Source organism: Triturus cristatus, chromosome 7 (assembly GCF_964204655.1).
Source record: "Triturus cristatus chromosome 7, aTriCri1.1, whole genome shotgun sequence".
NCBI lineage: Eukaryota > Metazoa > Chordata > Amphibia > Caudata > Salamandridae > Triturus > Triturus cristatus.
This window is the reverse complement of record NC_140590.1, coordinates 1,697,480,231-1,697,499,393: the sequence shown is the minus strand read 5'-3', so window position 1 is coordinate 1,697,499,393 and position 19,163 is coordinate 1,697,480,231. Positions and strand designations below refer to the sequence as shown.

Genomic DNA, 19,163 nt, shown 5'->3' with positions numbered 1-19,163 from the left:
GATCTTGACGGATGGGTTACTCTGTCACAACATTGACGTATATCCCGTCCGTCAAAATATAAATCCCACTATATCCTATGGGATTTATATTTCGGCAGATGGGATACCCGTCACCGTTGTGACAGAGTAACCCATCCGCCAAGATCTAAATAAGGCCTTCAGTCTTTTGACAAACGTGCTGTTGGACTTTCATTGAATGGGCCTGTCATGCTTTGCTCTTTCTTTCCATATCCTTTGATATCAGCTGAAAGAGCATTACATACATTGGATGTGCTTAAATGCATAAACTTTAATATTGACAGAACTAAGGGCCATAAATACAACCATTTCCTTTTGTGACCCGCAATGTGCACATTTTAGTGACTTGAAATTTGCCATCCGCAAATGGAAATGTACTAATGTGACTCAGACACATTTTGTGATTCACAATGGGGTCGCAAATTACCTGCCTCATCAGTATTCATGAGGCAAGTCGCAATTTGAGACCCATTGAAAATGGGCAATAACACAGTGATGGTGGCCTGCTGGAGACCCCCATGTCTGTGTTTGCTTTTTAAATAATGCAACTATTTTTAAAAAATGCAGCCCGTTTTCCTTAATGGAAAAACGGGCTGCATTTTTAAAACAAAAATGAATCATTTTAGTTTCATTTAGTTCCAAAGGTCCACTGCCTGCTCTTAAAAAAAAATTTCACTGCCAATCATAAATGGGAAGCGGTCCCGTTTGTGAGTGGCTTACCACCAACTTTAAGTAGGCAGTAAACTGCGATTGTTTTGTAACCACATTCCGGTCGCACAACAATTGTATATGCCCTTGTGACTCGCTATTAGGAAGGGATACCCTTGGGACGTCACTTCCTAATGGCAATTTGAAAACCCTATTTTGAGAATCGGTTACAGGTTACTGACTCACAAAATTGGGTTGATACATGCTACAGGCCATTTTAACTGTCGCAAACAGCCTGATTCCCCGCTTGCAACCGCAAAAACCTGTCCTACATGTGGCCCTTAAGACTTGAGAACATTTGATCAGCACTTTTGGTTGCTCAGACCAGGGCTGCCCTATGTCAAAACAAGGGATTGCCCAGGGACTCTCAGCTTTCTTCACTTTTTGCCACAAGAAAGTTAAACACTCCCTGGGTCTAACGTGACTGCACTCTCCCGCAGAAGATTATCATCAATAGGGGCATTCTATACAGAAGTGCCCTTCCCTGACATTTGTAAGCATCTACATGGCAGAAGAAGCTACTGCTTATCAAGCATACTATCTGGGCTTGAATAGTGCAAGAGATGCCTCAGTGGGCCAACTGTTCATTAAAAGTTAGCCTGCTTATTACATATGTCTATTTGACTACTTGCTGTTCTGATTCACACAGGTAAATCTATGAAAGATCCAATTCTGATAAAGAAATGAGTTACCTGTATATACAGTTCTCCAGCATTTATAGACATAGATTCACATCTAATCGTCCTTTCTCTCTGGAGAGAGGCTCGCTATCTATTTGCTTATGTCCAACACTGTTTTAATAGGAAATCTGAACTAAGTGGCCCGTGGGTGTGGCATGCACAGCACATTTAACTCATTTGTTGACTTTTGGGCTGTTTCAAATGATGTGAATAGGCTACTAAATAAACGCGGTTTATTTAAGAGGGTTAAAGATACCGAGCCGGATGACAGTGAATGATGCAATCATATTGATCTTTGAAAGATACCGAATTGGAAAACCGAAGTTACAGGTAAGTAGCTAATTTCTTTTCTTTTACAAGTTTCAGCCTCTTTGTTTTAACTTTAGCTGGTTTGTTTTACCTTTAGGTGAGGTGAACTTCACAGTCAGCGTTGAAGCTGTGGGCCTCTGCGGGCCGCAGGATATCGCCCTGCCTGAGAAAGGACGCAAGGACACCCTTATCAAGTCTCTGATCGTCCGGGTCAGTGTTTTTTTTACTTCACTAAGGGAATACGGTATGCAGAAGTGGAACAGAGAGAGCGGGTGGTTGATAAGTTAGGAGTGAGCTACCATAGAGTGTGCTGAGTGATAGTCATGTGCTGCTGAGTACGAAGTGATCATACATGGAAGGTGCGACTGGACCACACATTAGCGGTGAGGAGGTTCGTAGCTGGGATGAGTGTACAGGTAAGGGTCATACATAGTATTGTGAATCTGAGATGAGGATTAGATGTGGTGCTTGAGTAAGGACTCAGTGAAGTTGAGCGAGGTGGAGAGTTTTGTATGTTGATTAATGTTTGAACAGGTCTGAGTGTGTATGCCAATGTGTATGGGAATCTATTATTAGTGGTATGAAGGTTTTCCTACTTTTATATACATGCCCCTTCGTGTGTGAACTTGGAGGTCAACATACATTGTTCTTCTCTTTATATATGTTTGTGCATGCAAATCTATTTATGTTTGGCTATGTATTGTTTAGTGTATGACCAATTCTGTGTTATTAAACAGGGTGTTTATTAGTTCAAAATTGCATGGGCTCATATATGGTGCATATTGGTTTATAATAGCCAAAGAGGTGTGGTGCAGCGGCCAGAGTGGCTGACTCTGGAGCATGGGGATCCCCTTCGATCTCTTGCACTGGCGGCAGCTCAGCTCAGCATCATGTGACTTTGAGCAATAGCTTACTTAATCTCCCCGATGACCCCCAGTGCCTTGAAACCCTTAAGGGAGTGATATGTTCGTGCTTTACAAATAGGAATGATTTATTATTATTGTAGTGATTCATGTAGCAAATGCATTGGTTTATTATGAAACACATTGGATGCGCCTGTGTGCATTCTAAACCGAGTCACCCCTATTATGTTGGTTTGCATGTTGGGTTGCCACCTGCCCAGTATGGTAGTGGCTCAGCTGGTATTTTAATGCCATGGTGGCTAAAAAATATAAACAAATCAGCCAAACCTGGCATTTTTTTCACTATTTGAAATGTGGCCTTACCATAGGAAAGACAAATAAAATACTTCAAAACTATTTAAGAGTTGTTTAACCCATCCACAAATGATTATCAAATCTTTAGAGGCAGAATTACCATGCTAAAAAAGAACAGAGGAATTTACAAAAAACATTCTCCAGAACCTGCTTCAGAGCTTCTAAGAATTTGAAAACATGAAGAAATGACTGGTGTGTTTCTCTCAAAAAGGCGAAGACCCTATTTGCATGTATTATGTTGGCTTTTATTCAGGAACACTGGGTATGGGATGAATACCTTGGTCAAAGCAGAGTTAAGCTATTTGCCCACATTGACCAGCATGTTAGTTTATGTGAGAAACCATAAGGTTTTAGAAGTGTGTTTTATAAACAAAACACATAGATTTATATTCCCAAAATACTTATTTATATCAATAGCACATGGCCTTTGTCTGGATTGTGACCGGTTGTATCTCATAATATTGAGTTTTTAAAATTGGCCTACAATAAAATGCTGTCCTGATAATTGACTAGGACTCAGTATCAAGGTCAGTAAACATAGGTAAGAACAGATTTACTTGTCATACGCTGCATGTCAGTATCTTTAAAAGGTATACCATCAAGGTACGGGGACAAAGATTTAAGTAGAGCAAATCTGCACTTGACGTGGTGATACGTTCATAGTCGATAATCTACACATCGTATTAATGCAGGGCGTTAAAAAAACCTTATTAAAATTCAGTATTATTTTACTTTCTGATTTTAAACCTCATCTTTGCATTGCACTTTAAAAATTACATCCTCTCTCACCTGCTGCTCGAGCGGGACCCCCCTCGCCTTACGCCTCACCATACGCCATCTTGGGACAGGCTGGAAAGGCTGTAGCCAGGCGCCATATTGCTAGGGGCACCTGGACCACAAGGGGATAGGACATAAAAGAGGCCAAATGCTAGCGCGCGCAGCGGGCGCGCTGACGGCGCGCCGGAGGCGCACCAGAGGCAAGCCCGTCTGCGCCCGTCCGCGCCCCGGACGAGCATAGGACGACTCAGGACCTAGCTACCGGCGTTAAGGTAGGCCGCCATTACACCAGATCACAGCTCTTAGAGATAGGGGGCAGGATGGGCTACACCGCACCCACTCAGATTAAGACCGCCACACAACTCCCTAACCCAGGAAAAAGGACAGGCAATAGACATCTGAAGGAGCCGAGCACCCTTAACTGCGCACTGCTGAATTGCAGATCCTTAGTCAAGCACCACACTGAAATTGCACTATTAATAGAAGATCTGCTGTTGGATGCGCTCTTCCTCACAGAAACATGGGCTAGGGCAGATACAGTAGTGGAGATCGGCTCTGCCTGTCCCGAGGGCTGTAAGTTCTTACATAAACCCAGACAGGGAAGCAAGGGAGGAGGGGTGGGGTTAATTTACAGAGAGAAATATCGTCCCATCCTGTTACAAACGGAAGTGTTGGAGGGGATTGAAGCAATGGCCTTCTCATTTCAAGGTGACAGAGGGAACTTATTCACAGGCCTGCTCTGTTATCGCCCTCCAGGGCTGTATACCCCGATGTAACCCCTCCTGAGTATAATTACCAATCTGGCACTCACACATTCCAAAATGATTGTCCAGGGTGATTTTAATTGGCGGGAGAATGCAAGCACAAAGAGCAAGCTGCGGGACTTGACGTCCACCTGCTATGGCCTTGGACTTCATCAATTAGTCACATCTCCCACTCATCAAAAAGGTCATATACTGGATCTTCTGTTTGCCAACAAGGCGGAGGCCGAGCTTACAAATGTTCGCCCGCTTATCTGGACAGACCATTATTGTATTCAGTTCAAGATACTGCTAACAGCTACCTCCTCCCAACCTGAAGCCACGGCAGCGTTCAGAGAGGGCAGAAACTGGATCAAAGTGACCAAAACAGGATCATTACTGACCCATCCCACAGTCAGTCTTTTTTTAGCCTCTAGATCGGTGGAGGCAAACTATAATGCCTACCATAAGTTCATCACCAACGAGCTGGACCTTCTAATCCCGAAAAAGAAGATAAGAGTCAGGAGCAGGCCATCCGCGCCCTGGTATGACGATGATCTGCGACTGCTAAGACAGCTCTGTAGGCAGGCCGAAAGGAAATGGAGGAAGGGGCTCCTTGCCAGGGACAAGATGGCGCTGAGGTCCGCTCAGAGCAGATACAAGCAGCTTATCATGGACTGCAAAGCGAGTTTCTATGCCAACTCCATAGCGCTTGCCCCAAATGGGGCGAGGGAACTGTTTAGAATAGTGAAATCCTTGTCGGCCCCAAGCTGCCTTGAAAATAAAGTTGTACCTTCAAAGAGGCTATGCGACGAGATTGCCACCTATTTCAAGGAGAAGGTGACGAAGATAACCGATCACTTTAGGGGCACTGACAGAGTGGCCGACGACTCTGGTAAGGGGATGGCCCACGAGAGGCCAGGCAGGGCTTGTTCTCTGACCCTCTTCCCACCTTTCTCGGATGAGTCGTTTGCTAAGACGGCACACAGCATCTCGTCAGGCTCTCCCCTTGACCCTCTGCCCCAGAAGGCTTGGAAGCTATATGGCCACCCGACCTTCCCCTGGTTGCGTCAGATCTGCAACCAGTCGCTGGAAGAGGGCATGGTCCGGGACAGCTGGAAACAGGCTGTTGTTTCCCCCCTTATTAAAAAACCAACTCTGGACCCAACTGTTCCTGCCAGCTTTCGGCCTATCTCTCTCCTCCCGTTCCCTATCAAAATCTTAGAGAAGGCGGTGAGTAGGTCCCTCTCGAACTACCTAAAGGCCAACCTTCTGCTGGACAAGGACCAGTTCGGCTTCCGCCCATGCCACGGAACCGAGTCTGCATTAGTCACCATGCTGGACTCGATGCGGATGCGGGCTGACACAGGGAGCACCGCTGTTCTGGTGCTCCTGGATCTGTCAGCCGCATTCGATACCGTGAGTCATAAAATTCTGTTGGGACGGTTGATGGAGGCTGGGGTGGGGGGCCAGGTATTACAGTGCTTCGCTCCTACTTAGCGGGGAGACACCAAATGGTGACTATGGGTCCTTTTGCCTCAGAGAACACACCTGTGGACTTTGGAGTTCCACAGGGTTCCAGCATCAGCCCCATTCTGTTCAATATATACTTGCAGCCGCTATTTTCCATCATCAAAGCGTTCGGGGTGGAGCTGATCAACTATGCAGATGATACTCAACTGGCCTTCTCCCTGGAAGGAAAACGGGCAGTTCCTCTGGAGCAGTTCCAAAGCTGCATGAGGCAGACTACGGACTGGCTGTGGAGAAACTGCCTACAGCTCAACGGAGATAAGACCGAGCTGCTGCTCTACGCACCAACAAAACAGATTCAACATCTGCCAGTGGATTTTAGGCTCGCTCCGGACGCGGCCCCACTGATACCAGCTAGCACAGTACGGAATCTCGGGGTTTTATTTGATAATAACCTCCAGCTGGACTCACAGGCTAGTAAAACATCCAGTACCTGTTTTGGTTTGCTGCGACTTCTACGCCGAATCCTTCTGCTGCTGCCTGCCGACTCTCGCAACACGGTCGTCAGGAGCACCATTCTCAGCAGATTGGATTACTGTAACTCTCTGTACCTCGGAGCCCCCAATACACTCTGCAGGGGCTACAGAGAGTTCAGTCAGCCGCTGCCAAGTTGGCACTTGGTCGCAAGTTTGACTCATCCTCCACTCAGGCACTGAGAGAATTACACTGGCTACCTGTCAGAGAGAGGGTCCTTTTCAAGTCTCTCTGCCTGGTTCATAAGGCAGTTCAGGGAACAGGCCCGATCCTACTCCAGGAGAGATTCTCATGGTACTCCCCCGTAAGGCAGCTGCGGTCATCCAAGGCCAACCTGCTGGCACAGCCCAGCTTCAAACGGGCTAGGCTGGGAGGGAGGGCCTTTAGGGTGGTTGGGGCTCAAAGCTGGAATGCGCTCCCTCCCGAACTCAGACAAATGCAGTCACTGGTGGAATTCAGATGGAGCCTTAAGACCTGGCTTTTCCCAGCAGCATGATGTCCCCGACTTTGCCCCCTTAAGCGCTAAAACATCTCGTCTGGTCAGAGCGCCTGGATATCCGTAGGGTCACAGCTTTCTCGCGCTATATAAATATTCATACAATACAATACAATACAATACATTGCCTTTTATGGTTTGATGCAAAATGTAGTCTTCAGGAAAAATCTAGTAGAACAAGGTGGTTGACGGACACATCAAGCTGCGATACGTTATCCATGTAAATGTACTCAGAAACGTGGCTAGCTCACACTTTGCGCAGAACCAATAAGGATAACAGAAACTCTCTTAGAAAAGTGCTCCAGGGAACAAAATGGGAACTGCCACCCACGTCCCAAACAACCTCTGTGACCAAAGGACATAGAGTATACACAATAGACAAAGTTATTGCTCCCGAGCAGAAGAATATTTGATATTCACAAATGAACCATATCAGGTCAGTCCAATAAATTCCCAAAGACAAGGTGTGCTCAAAAGAAGTTTTCTTCTTTATTTTCTTCTTTTTCATTCGTTCTTGTCAAAGCCGTAGTTACATTATACAAGCAAGAATATTGGTTGTAGATAACATCGCCAAAAGTAGCCGACACGTGTTTCGTCTCGGGGAAATTCACCTGACGACTTCCTCGGGGCTACAACAACAAATTATACAGTACTTAGATAATATCCAAACAGTACGCTCAATGTTCTTAAACTCGAGCCCTTTGTGTGAAGGTGAAATTTGAAAAGTGAATATAGACCAAAGACCAAAAAGCACCAAGAAAAAATCACCCAGTGATCAGGAAACAGCACACACATAGTGGTCGCAAAAAGGAAGGATTATAGTGTCCTAAGTGACATGGAGCTGCATGAGCCACCTAAGCGGTTCACATAGACTATTAAAATGCTGGTTCTAATAGGACAAGCAGCCAACTCTAAATTTCATCACGAGGTGAAGACAACCTCTGTTTGTATATAATCCTAACTGTTGTAAACATTACAAAAAATCACCACTCACCAAGCATAAAAATCTCTGAAGGAGAATTCACCACATTCCAGGTAATACCTGTGTGTGGTCTCGTATAGTATGAGTCTACAGAGGAGGGAAGAATAAGAAAGTACCATATATAAGTACAAGATATCACAATATATAGAATTGGAATCCCTAATATAATTAGGGAGTGGTGACGGTCTCCAAAAACAATGGTGGAGACATAAGTTATTCACCCTACCTTGATATATATCACCATCAAGTAATACATCTACAATGACATTTATAAAAAGCCAAGCCATTCCGAATTAGTTCTAAGTTAAATCCATTAAAACTAAGGGTCATTCCGACAAGGTAAACCATATTAGTTACCTAAAAGGCATGTAAACAAAACATATCTTGCAACCTTCTGACTGTCTCCATGGATAACATATCTAAAGACAAAAAGGCAAAAGAAAATATATATGTATTTTAAAGTCAATTAGAGTGTAAAGATATCTTCATTGCCCATCAGTCCACGGGCCCTAATCAAATAGAAAATATCCTCTACTACTATCAAAACACGCAATAGGTATATAGTATAACAAATAGAAGAGTTATTTACTACATGCAGGATTTTTAGTTAATCCAAAACATACCTGAATTTAAAATCAATAAAAGATTACCTTGAACGGACTCGCAGTATGGTCCAAATAAGTATAAGTAAAATTATTTTCTAGAACCAGAAGCAGAAAATGACAAGAATTTAGTCATATCGACCGAATCGAATCTTATTGAAAAGATATTAAAAATTGGAGCGTCAAAAGGCTCATCATCTATAAGAAAAAGTATTTTAGCCAAAAGCCCCATGAATTATCACCAGTTTGCAAGTCCGTCTAAAATATGCTGGCCCGCAAGCCATATTAAGTAACAAACCCCTCAAACATTACAGGGTCTGTAATTATCTTCGTTATGCAGTACAAATCACTTATGGATTGTCCCAAACGCACCCAATATCAAAAGGGCTACTCCCCCCTTTTAAGTAAAAACTGTGTGTTTAGGAATAGTTCTTTTTTTTTTTTATTAGACACAAGGGGCGGCATATCCTAATAAAATTATCGTATAAAGACACCCATCCACTAAATACTAACATGGGTGCCGTACAACTGAATATAACATAGTTCATTTCACGCCCTAGTAAGTCGCCAAAAGAAATGACCCCCTATCGTATTCGGGCACAGTCATAATCTAATAAGAGATAGAACTTAACATTTATTAGTGCATCAGAACTTACCACAGAGGAGAGTTCTTCCGCCGTCAGTAGGATTTCTAATATCTGTAAAAACCCGAACATACTGACTCTCCCGTATTTATACCAGAAACCAGCAAGCGGAATCTGCTTGTCTCTGACAGTAAGAACAGACTAAAAAGTCCTTCGGCTGATAAGAGGCGGCCCTCTTAAAATAGTGTAAAGGCACAATATATTAAATTACTGTGCTAGAAGTTATTACCTAAAATGGCACATCTGTTTAGTATAGTCTTTCACTATTATTAACTATAGCCGTAGGTAAATTCAATAATCAATAAAAAATAGGACAAACTGTCTATTCCTTTATAGCATGACGCAAACGTCATTTTACATACATCCCAGAAGTTATTGAATTAAAATTCTTTTTGGAGACTATTGGCTTAACGCCAACAGCAAAGGCGGACCAAAAGGTCCTTCGACTAATAGAACGGCGGCCATCTTAAAATAGTGTCAGGGCACAATATATTAGGATACTATGCTGGAAGTTATTTCCTCAAACGGCACATCATTGCACAAACCGGTATAAGTTTCTTTATTTAATATAGTAGAACACTATTGGTAACTATAGTCATCGGTATATACAATAATTACTAGAAAAAAGACGAGCTACCTATTCTTATGGGGCGCGATGCAGAAGTCATTTTACATAAGTCCCTGAGATTATTGGACTTCTTCTTAGAGGCTATTGGCTTAAAGATCACATCTCGGCAATTAAATGGATAATATTCCAATATCACAAATACCACAATCTGTGCAAACCTTCTAAAAAGTGTCTATATAAATTCAAAACACATTCTAATCTGATAATAATCACTCACTTGACCAGTTCGAGGCCCGAATACGACCTCCTATACTAAATGTCAATGAGTAAAAAAGGGATCACATTAAGTATTCCTTTCTGCCTATAGTTGGCTGAAAGCTACTAAAATACTCAATACCATATGAGTCTAATATTTCTCATATGTCAGAAAGTGCGAACAGTGGGCGTACACTGGTCTGGCCTCAAAGGGTTAACCATGCCTACTTAAACCTTTGTTAGATAAAGGAGGATGCAAGGCAGGCGATGGTTTGCCTTCAGGGGCTGCTTCCTCTGATGTGCTGTGAAAGTTAAGGGTGCTGCATCACTTCTCATTTGCTGTAACTTATTACAAGTAATACAGACTTAATTTTTATATTATTGATAATGTTAGGCAAAACATGAACAATTACATTGTCAAACACCAGATGTATGCACCCATGATATTGTACCAGAATATTGTGGCTAAAATATTGTATCTTAAATATAGTGTACCAAAATATTTTGCCACTGGCATTCATAATGGAAAATCTACACCAAATGAAGACGATTTTTTTAGTTGATTATGTTTAGCCACAATATTTTTGTTACACAATATTAAGGCAGCAGTATTCTGACATACAACCTTTGCAGGAACACACTGAATAGCTGCACAGTTGTTTGAAATGGGCAAAGTTGTATGTGGTCATTGATTGGCATTCTACCAAGCATCTTAAGATACATGTAACTTTAAAGATCACCTGCATGGGCCAGTTGATTCATTAGTGATCTATGTTGGCGCTCCACCAAAGACCCCTCTGAACAAACTGCCTTCAAATCAGCCCTCAGAGAGTAGCACCAATGCTTCAAAGACACAAATCAAGACTTCTTCACAGACCGCATCGAAGCAAGTGCCAACCACTCTAAGGAACTCTTCAAAAGCGTCAGAGAATTCTCCTGCCCGGCAGCCACTGAGAACACGGTCCGCCCTTCCCAAGAACTCTGTGACACCTTGCCAGACTACTTCTACAGCAAAATAGCCACCATCTACAACAACGTTGACCTCCAACCCCCTGACCTTAACAACCTCTACCCTCCAACTGACACCAGCCACCCAATCACTGCTTGGACCCCACTTATCACACAGACCACCGCAGATATCATGCCCTCCATCCACTTCAGGGCACCCTTGGACCCTTGCGCCCACCTTTTTTTCAACCTCAGCACATTAGATCAGCACCAAACTCACCAACATCCTGAACGCCTCCATCACCACTGTGGTCTTCCCCAACAAATGGACACACGCTGAGGTCAGACCTCTACTGAAGAAACCAACGGCTGACCCGAGCAAACACAAAAATGACTGCCACATCATACTGCTCCTGTTCCCAGCTAAAGTTCTCGAGAAGACTTTTCACTGACTACTCACTGAAAACCTAGAAAAAACAACCTACTCGACTCCTCTCAATCCAGCTTCCAATCTAACCACAGCACTGAGACCACCGACGCCATTAGATCCAGACTCGACAGAGGTGAAGCAGCAGCCCTAATCCTCCTCGACCATTCAGTAGAATTCAACACCCTATCACACCACACCCTCATTGACAGAGTCAACCGCATTGGCGTCTGGGGGAAGCCCTCAAATGGATTGCATCCTTCCTCACAGGCCGAACTCAGAGAATCCATATACCACCCTTCACCTCAGAACCAAAAAGCATAATCTGCGGCGTACCCCAAGGATCATCCCTCAGCCCCACCCTGTTCAACACCTACATGACACACCTCGCTGACATAGTCAAAACCCACGCACTCAACATAATTTCCTACGCAGACGACATCCAAGTTATCCTCTCGCTCACGGAAGACCCTTCCACCACAGAAAGAACTTCCACCAGAACTCCATGACAATGTTTATCGACTGGTTGAGGACCTTAAAGTCAATACCGCAAAGACGGAGGTGATGATCTTTGGGAACAACACCTCAGCGCGGGACGGCTCCTGGTGGTCCCAGGAGCTTGGACACACACCGATAGACCGCGCCCACAAACTCAGCATCATCATTGACAGAATATTCACCATGAAGTGCCAAATCAATGCAGTCACCTCTTCCTGCTTCCACACCCACCGCATGCTCCGAAAATTCTTCAGACTTATACACATCAAAACCAGAAAGACTGTCACCCAGGCCGTCGCCACCAGCCGACTAGAATATGGAAACACACTCTACACAGGCATCAACACCCAACCCCATCAGAGACTATAGACCATACAGAACGCAGCAGCCCGTCATGTCCTCAACCTCCCCAAAGTGACCCACATCCCCCCACCTCAGGAAACTCCAATGGCTCCACGTCCAAAAGAGATGCCAGTTTAAGATTCTAATAGACGCCTACAAGGCCATGGACCAGTATACATCAACCACTGGACAACTAGGCTCCGCCACCCTGGTCCTTGCACACATACCCCACATCTACCGAAGCTACAGCAGCGTTCGTCCCTTCTCCTACCTCACCACCAAGGCCTGGAAGGACCTACCCCTCCATCAACTACTGATGGATAATCCTAAAGATGTTAGAGAATGCCTTAGTTTTAGGTGGTAACAGTGATCCAATTGAAATTTGTGGAGAAGATGTTACATCCTCCATTAAAAGATTTTTTTACTGCTGGAGAATCTGTAAATTGAATTACTGCCACCCTACAGGTAGTACAAGTTTGTTTGGTCAGCAGATTCTCCAGTGGCAGAAAATTCCTCAGATGGAGGACTTACCACTATTATTTGATAGGCAGTTTGCACTCAAATCTAAATAAGACCCTCTAGCGTCATTTGTGTGACACAACCTTGTTCAACCAGCCTCTTTAATAAAGCTTTGAGATTCCATAATCCATGAAACTCAAATGAAATCTTCGAGATAAGAAAGAAGAAAAGTAAGGAAAAACTGATTTTAAAGCTGATTTTAATGTGATTATTGGAGTCAGAATAAAGACAAAACCATTACTAATTTTAGTTATACCAAAAATTGAATACTAAAATATTGAAATAAGATCTATTTAGGGTCATAAAGGAATAGATGATTTAATTCCCATTTGAAATGATTCGGAGGGCAATTTAGGGTGGTCAAAAACTGAAAAATGCATTGCCTATGACCAAGTATGCATTTTATGTCTGTTTCCGAGCCGTTATTGCGGTACAGATGTTGATGAAACAAAAACAAAAAAACAAGAATCAGTTGTTTTCAGGCAGGTAAAGTTTACTGGCAACCTACAAAATATCTACAGAAAATGAATAGAGGTGGCAGACTGAGAAGTGACAGGTGTAAGCAATGCCAATTCATTTCTATATAAACATTTTAAATCGTAAACTATGGAAAATTGTTTTGATTGGTTACTAGCCATAATGCAGAAGAAAACAGTGGAGGCGTACAGCATACTCTTAAATATTTGGGTTGCATGGTAACTATTTTGCAACTTCTAAAGTATACTTTGAAAATTCAAACCAAATAACACTATTAAAACATAAGCTTTCATATCTTAACTAATAGCATAAGGTTATTCACTGCTGGTGGTTAAGAGCCAGTGTTTCATTGGACGTCACTACTATCAAGACATAATGAAACTGGGCCTGCAGCTTCCAGCAGTGACCCACAGAGAGACTGGTAAACCTGATTAAAACAAGGCTCGTGCTGTTCTTTAACCAGTATGTATGTCTTAAACACAAATGCTACTCAGTGACCATTTAAAACATATGCACTAGGATTTTGTGCACACAAATCAGTAGTAAATGCTATAAAAACAGAATATTATGTATGTGAACAACCAGAATAGTGTGCTACTTGCCTAAAAGCGCTGCAACGCCTCATAAAGGGTAGCAAGCGCTATATAAATGCAAACTTTTCATACTGCAAAGGGTATATATGGGCACAGCGTTCACGCCATGCCCTGTAAATTCTGTACACAGGTCATGTCTTTGCAAAGGCTCCATAGCACATGCCTTATTTGTAGTGTGCATAGTTATGGACCGTGCACTGTGTCTAAAGCACACTGGCTGACCACTGGCCCTGCCCTGTGTGTGGAGGTGAAGCATGTAGTATGCAGTAGAAATGGCCACAATTCATAGCTGAATGTGGGCATGCCATATACGTACTATGCATAGACCACGACTGTATGTGGGTGTGCCTTGCGTGTACTATGCACATGGCATGACAGCTGTTCGTTCCATTTTCATATTGAACACATCAATACAAAGAATGTCAATGGAGATGTCGTTGCTAATTCCTTCAGTTATGTTGCAGCCCTTGCTTGCTGTGTACTGTGCACAGAGCACAGATAAGGACAAATATGTGCAAAACATGCACATCAATGGAATCAATGTTGCTGTAAAGTGTGCTGTCATATATAAGGATTTATTAATTTCTGTATTCCATTACATATTTTTTGTTGAAGAGATGTCAAGGTTCGGGTTCCATACCTTGCAAAGATATGATAGCAAATTCATATGTGACTAAACATGTCATACATCTTTGTAAATATATGCATGTGTGCATATACATTAATTTGAATGTTTAGTTGTGAGTGTATTTGAGTGTTTTCTTTGTGTGTAATTCTCTTTAACGGTATGCTTGATTGAGTATATATTTGCTAGTGGAGGAACAGAATCTCTTTCTCACTCTTTCATCATCTTTTCTGCCACTTCCACACTCCCCCTTCTTTGCTAACTACACTTTGATTCTCATTTTCTCTCCCCAACAGGCTGAGGGAATAGCTCAAGAGAAGTCTCGAAACCTCATGCTTTGTCTTAATGGTAAGAACGGGGACAGAGATGCGCCAGGTTCACATCACAGGGCGAGTTATTATCAGTATCACAGCACGTCATGAATAGCAGAACATTGTGATATAAAGGCTGCAAACTGCACATATGATAACTGTGATCTCTTTGTCATAAACCCCAACATCTCATGATATCATATCTCACCACACTCTGCAGCACTCTGCTGCCTCTCCTGTGTGGTTTCTTGGCCCAGTCCCTACTTTCTTCACGGTGCCTCCTCCTGACCTATTGGGCCAAAGGCTGATAGTATCTATACCCCACTACTCTGCTTCTCCACAGTGTTTTTCCACTTTCTGACTCCCTTCCCAGCCTATACCTTGCTTTATAGTGCTCTCCATTCTTGTGCCTCCTTGAGTCTTCCTGCTATCTCTCACCCTGACGTGATCCTGCTCATCCTCCCACATGTTCCTCCGTGGTCCGCTCATCCCCTACAATTTTGGGGCCTGATGCACGACCGTGGAAATAGCGCCACGCAAATTGTGAGTTTTTTGCGCTATTTCCAATATACAACAGTATATTTCACACTGTTAGCAATTCCCAATGGGGTCGCAAATTGAGAGGCTCATGAATATTAATGAGCCTCTCGCAATTTGCGACCCCATTAGGAATGGCAGGCACTCCCAGGGATGGTGGCCTGCTGGGCTCAGCAGACCACCATGTCTGGGACTGCTTTTAAATAAAGCAGTTTTTTTTTTTTAATGCAGCCCGTTTTCCTTAAAGGAAAATGGAATGCATTTCCCTGGGACCACTGCCTGACCTTAAAAAATATTTTCCCCTGCATTTGAAAACGGGAAGGGGTCCCCTAAGGACCCCTTCCCTTTTGCAAGTGCATTACCACCGTCTTGAAGAGGGTGGTAATTTGCGAGTGTTTTGCGCCCACAATTGCGGACGCAAAACATTCTTACATAGGGTTGCGCTCGCTATTAGGAAAGGAATGCCCCTTCCTAATATCGAGTCGCAAAAGCCTATTTTGCAAGTTGCAAAAAAATGCTACTCGCAAAATAGGGTTTGTACATTCCCCATGCTGTTTTTGCATGCGCAAACGTGTTCTCAAACCCGTTTGTGGAAGCAAAAATGGTCGTACATCTGGCCTTTGGTCTTGTCCTCAATGGTCTCCACGTGCTCCCAGGGCTTTTTGGTCCTCACCCTTCCGTTCTCCTTCTCACTCTGCTTTTCTTGACTCACCTTTTTACTTCCTGGCTTGCATTCCTGGAGCTCCTATTACCCTGGCTGCATTTATCACTGGACCGCATTACTTTGTTATTATTTATCTCTGCTTCAGGAGTTTTGGACCAGTGGAGGAGAGAAAATATCTTTGCCTAGAAATAGCTAATCTCAGCAGGATATCCTTTTATAGGCATGTGGTTCATGTGGGAAGAAAGGGTTATTTGTGGATGACCCACATGCTGACTGCGTGTACTGCCTATATCAATACCATAAACACAAGGATTCTAAAATATGCTGAAAGTTTACACTTTACAGCAAAATGATAGAGAAGGCTGATTGCTCAGATTGCTACAGAAAATCAGAAAGCCAGTGACCAACTCTGTTCTGATGAGCAGTCCTCCCAGAGCACCTCCCTTTAAAAAGAATGAGCACTTAAGTGTCTGATAGATGGGAGAGAAGTACATGAGAAGTCGTCATCTCAGTCAAGCATCTACCTCAGAAGAATCCCTCATAACAGCTACATAAATTCCAACAGTATATCAAATAGGTGGACAAAGTTGTCTCCAGAGGCACAACACAAGACCAAAGACAATTCAAAACCACGAACAACGGCCCGATCAACTACCTCTCCTATAACAAACCCAGATGTCACCTGTCCATCTGCTTTGACTGCACCATCAGCATTGATTTTGTTGGTGGTTCTAGCTGTCAAAGCCTCATCAGCATCTGCCCCATCATCGACAATTCAAAAACCACCTTCTATGATGGCACTAACAGACATACTATTAACAGTTACCATTGTCAGTGTTTCTTTTATCAGCACAATTATTGCTAACTCCATCGTCAAAGTCACAGAAGATAAAGGCTGTTCCTTTACTCCCAGTTCATACTAAATGGTCATTGCTTCCTGAGGATACATCACCAGTAAAATTCTACCGCAGTTTCCCATGACGATCCTGTAGCCTGATAAGGATTTCAAGGCTGGCGGGCATACCGAAGCTGCCATCAGCCCCAACTAACTTACAGTAAAATGCCATGAAGGAGGATATTGAGTATAGTCAATATAGACATGATCTACAGGAATAGGACAGGCAGAGGTGTGATAAGAAGGAAGAATCCCACTCAGGTAGAGCCATCATTAATGCAGTAGATACTATGACATATGCTATGAAGAGCCTCACTACCACGGTCCACCACTGTTGAGCATCCCTGTAGAGCTCATTAATGACCTTCAATGGGTGATGTAACCTATGATAGACTCCCTCCTGCACATCTGGGGGTTGTGCTTTAGCCTCAGTCACCTCCACTTCTGCCAGTGCCACCACAGCCTGCTGCTGTTCCCTTACCCCCACCTCCACCCTTGCCAAGACACATTCCACAAGTGGAGACCAATTCCGTCTCTGTGGGCGATGACGAGGAAGAGGAAAGAGAACTTCTCTAGCAACCACAAGCCACAATGGATGACAATGTGATCTGGCAACCATTGCATCCCCCGCCGCATGCAAACGCTCCTTCAGATGATCATTCCCATTTTTCCTTAGTAGCGAAGGTATTGAAGCATTTAAACCCGGCTGGCACCAGTCAGACTGTTTCATCTATGATTTTAAGGAGCCAACCAGAAAATAAATGAAATTGATCCCCATTATGGATCATATCTGGAAGGAAGTAGTCAGTATAACACAGACAGGAGCCTCCATGTGGCCATGGTCTCCAGGCTCAATGAAAAAAACCGGTCCCCAACCATACTCCTCGATGCCTCGTTGGGCATTCCAAGGCAACTCTGTAGTGATGCAAGCTGCACAATTCCACTTCAGAAATCCAAACTGCCCTTGCACAGCCCGACTGCACAGGAAATGAGGCAAACTGGGCAACTTTGGAAAGAGAATTTCCACTCTGGCAGTGATGCCCATTAAAACTGCAAACTCTATGGTTTTCGTTGGCAGCTACACCAAATGTGTGGGAGACATTGCCCCATACCTTGTTGTACATCCCGAAGGAAAGAATGAAGAAGTTGTCTTTCTACAGGAAAGGGAGAGTGCTTCTGTGGATGTGACAGACAATGTTCTAGATGTGACAAGGACTAGACTTCGGGAGGGGACAGGTGCTTTAGTCCTTTGATGGCAAGGGTGAATTTGTTCCTCTTCATTCAGTCCAGAAGTGCAACATCGGCGGCAGACATATCTTTGGAAGGCACGTGGACCATGCCCTGCAGTTAGTAATACTGGACACTGATACAGCTTCCTGTTTGCAAATGGTTACCACCAATTTTGAATTGGTGGTAAAATATTATCAATTGAATTATGATTGCAAAACATTAATAAAAGAGCTAAAGAATGTGAATTTGGAAGGGGCGTCCTTTACATGCTGTTTCCAAATACTGATGCTCTATTTATTCTAAAACCCGAATTATGATTCAGTAACATCATACCGAGTTGCAATTCGGGTTCGGTTTACTTAAAATTTAAACAAGCCATTTTGCGGTTGAAAAGTATCAAAGTTGACCTTTGCAACCTTAAAATCGCTTTCTACATCAGGCCCCTAGTCACAGAAAGTGGTCACAATTTACCAGCTGACTTTTGCAACATTATATTACTTTGCACAGAACCTATGTACAAATGATTAGTTCACAAAATAAGGAATTGGGGTGGATCACAATCCAACATCCTTCATTAATATTAATTCCAAATTATGTCTATTTGGTGATATTCACAGACATATGTTGAGTATATAAGAAAAATGGCTTCCACATTCACAAACCTACTGATATAACAATTCGGAGGGCCACCATGCCTCTGCACCATCGCTTAATTTCGTATGCAAGATCACCCTTCACATATCTTCAAATTTCTCCATTAGATCATTTGATATATGATATTTATTTTTTTAAAGCCATGTTGTAGATATCCTATAACCATTAATCGTAAGCAGTAATTTTATCTGTTTTCCGTTTTAGGATTTGTGTCTTTAAAATGTGTTGTGGTTTCTTCCCTGTAGGGTCTTCCATTTCACAGGAGATCTCGCTGGCTCTCCCTGATATTGTCTCAGGGTCTCAAAAGGCACACATCTATGTCTTTGGTAAGAGGGTCTTTAATTTTCTCTAAATAAGTGTATGCTTCACGACTACACAGCACAAACCCGATCTGAAAGATGGTCAGTGATAGAATTGGTACTGAGACTGAGTTCCTTTTAATT

The 19,163-nt window shown here is 43.2% G+C and overlaps 1 protein-coding gene across 2 annotated transcripts in view; it reads left to right on the top strand.

Annotated features, from left to right (window-relative positions):
- The window catches only part of LOC146812807 (alpha-2-macroglobulin-like protein 1), a 747,116-nt gene that overhangs the window by 504,397 nt on the left and 223,556 nt on the right, over positions 1-19,163 (top strand). For both annotated transcript variants that reach the window (XM_085619917.1, XM_085619918.1), the window contains exons 21-23: positions 1,813-1,925; positions 14,726-14,777; positions 18,966-19,046. In XM_085619917.1, the coding sequence (XP_085476043.1) occupies positions 1,813-1,925; positions 14,726-14,777; positions 18,966-19,046 (246 nt within the window). The remainder of the gene's footprint in view (positions 1-1,812; positions 1,926-14,725; positions 14,778-18,965; positions 19,047-19,163) is intronic.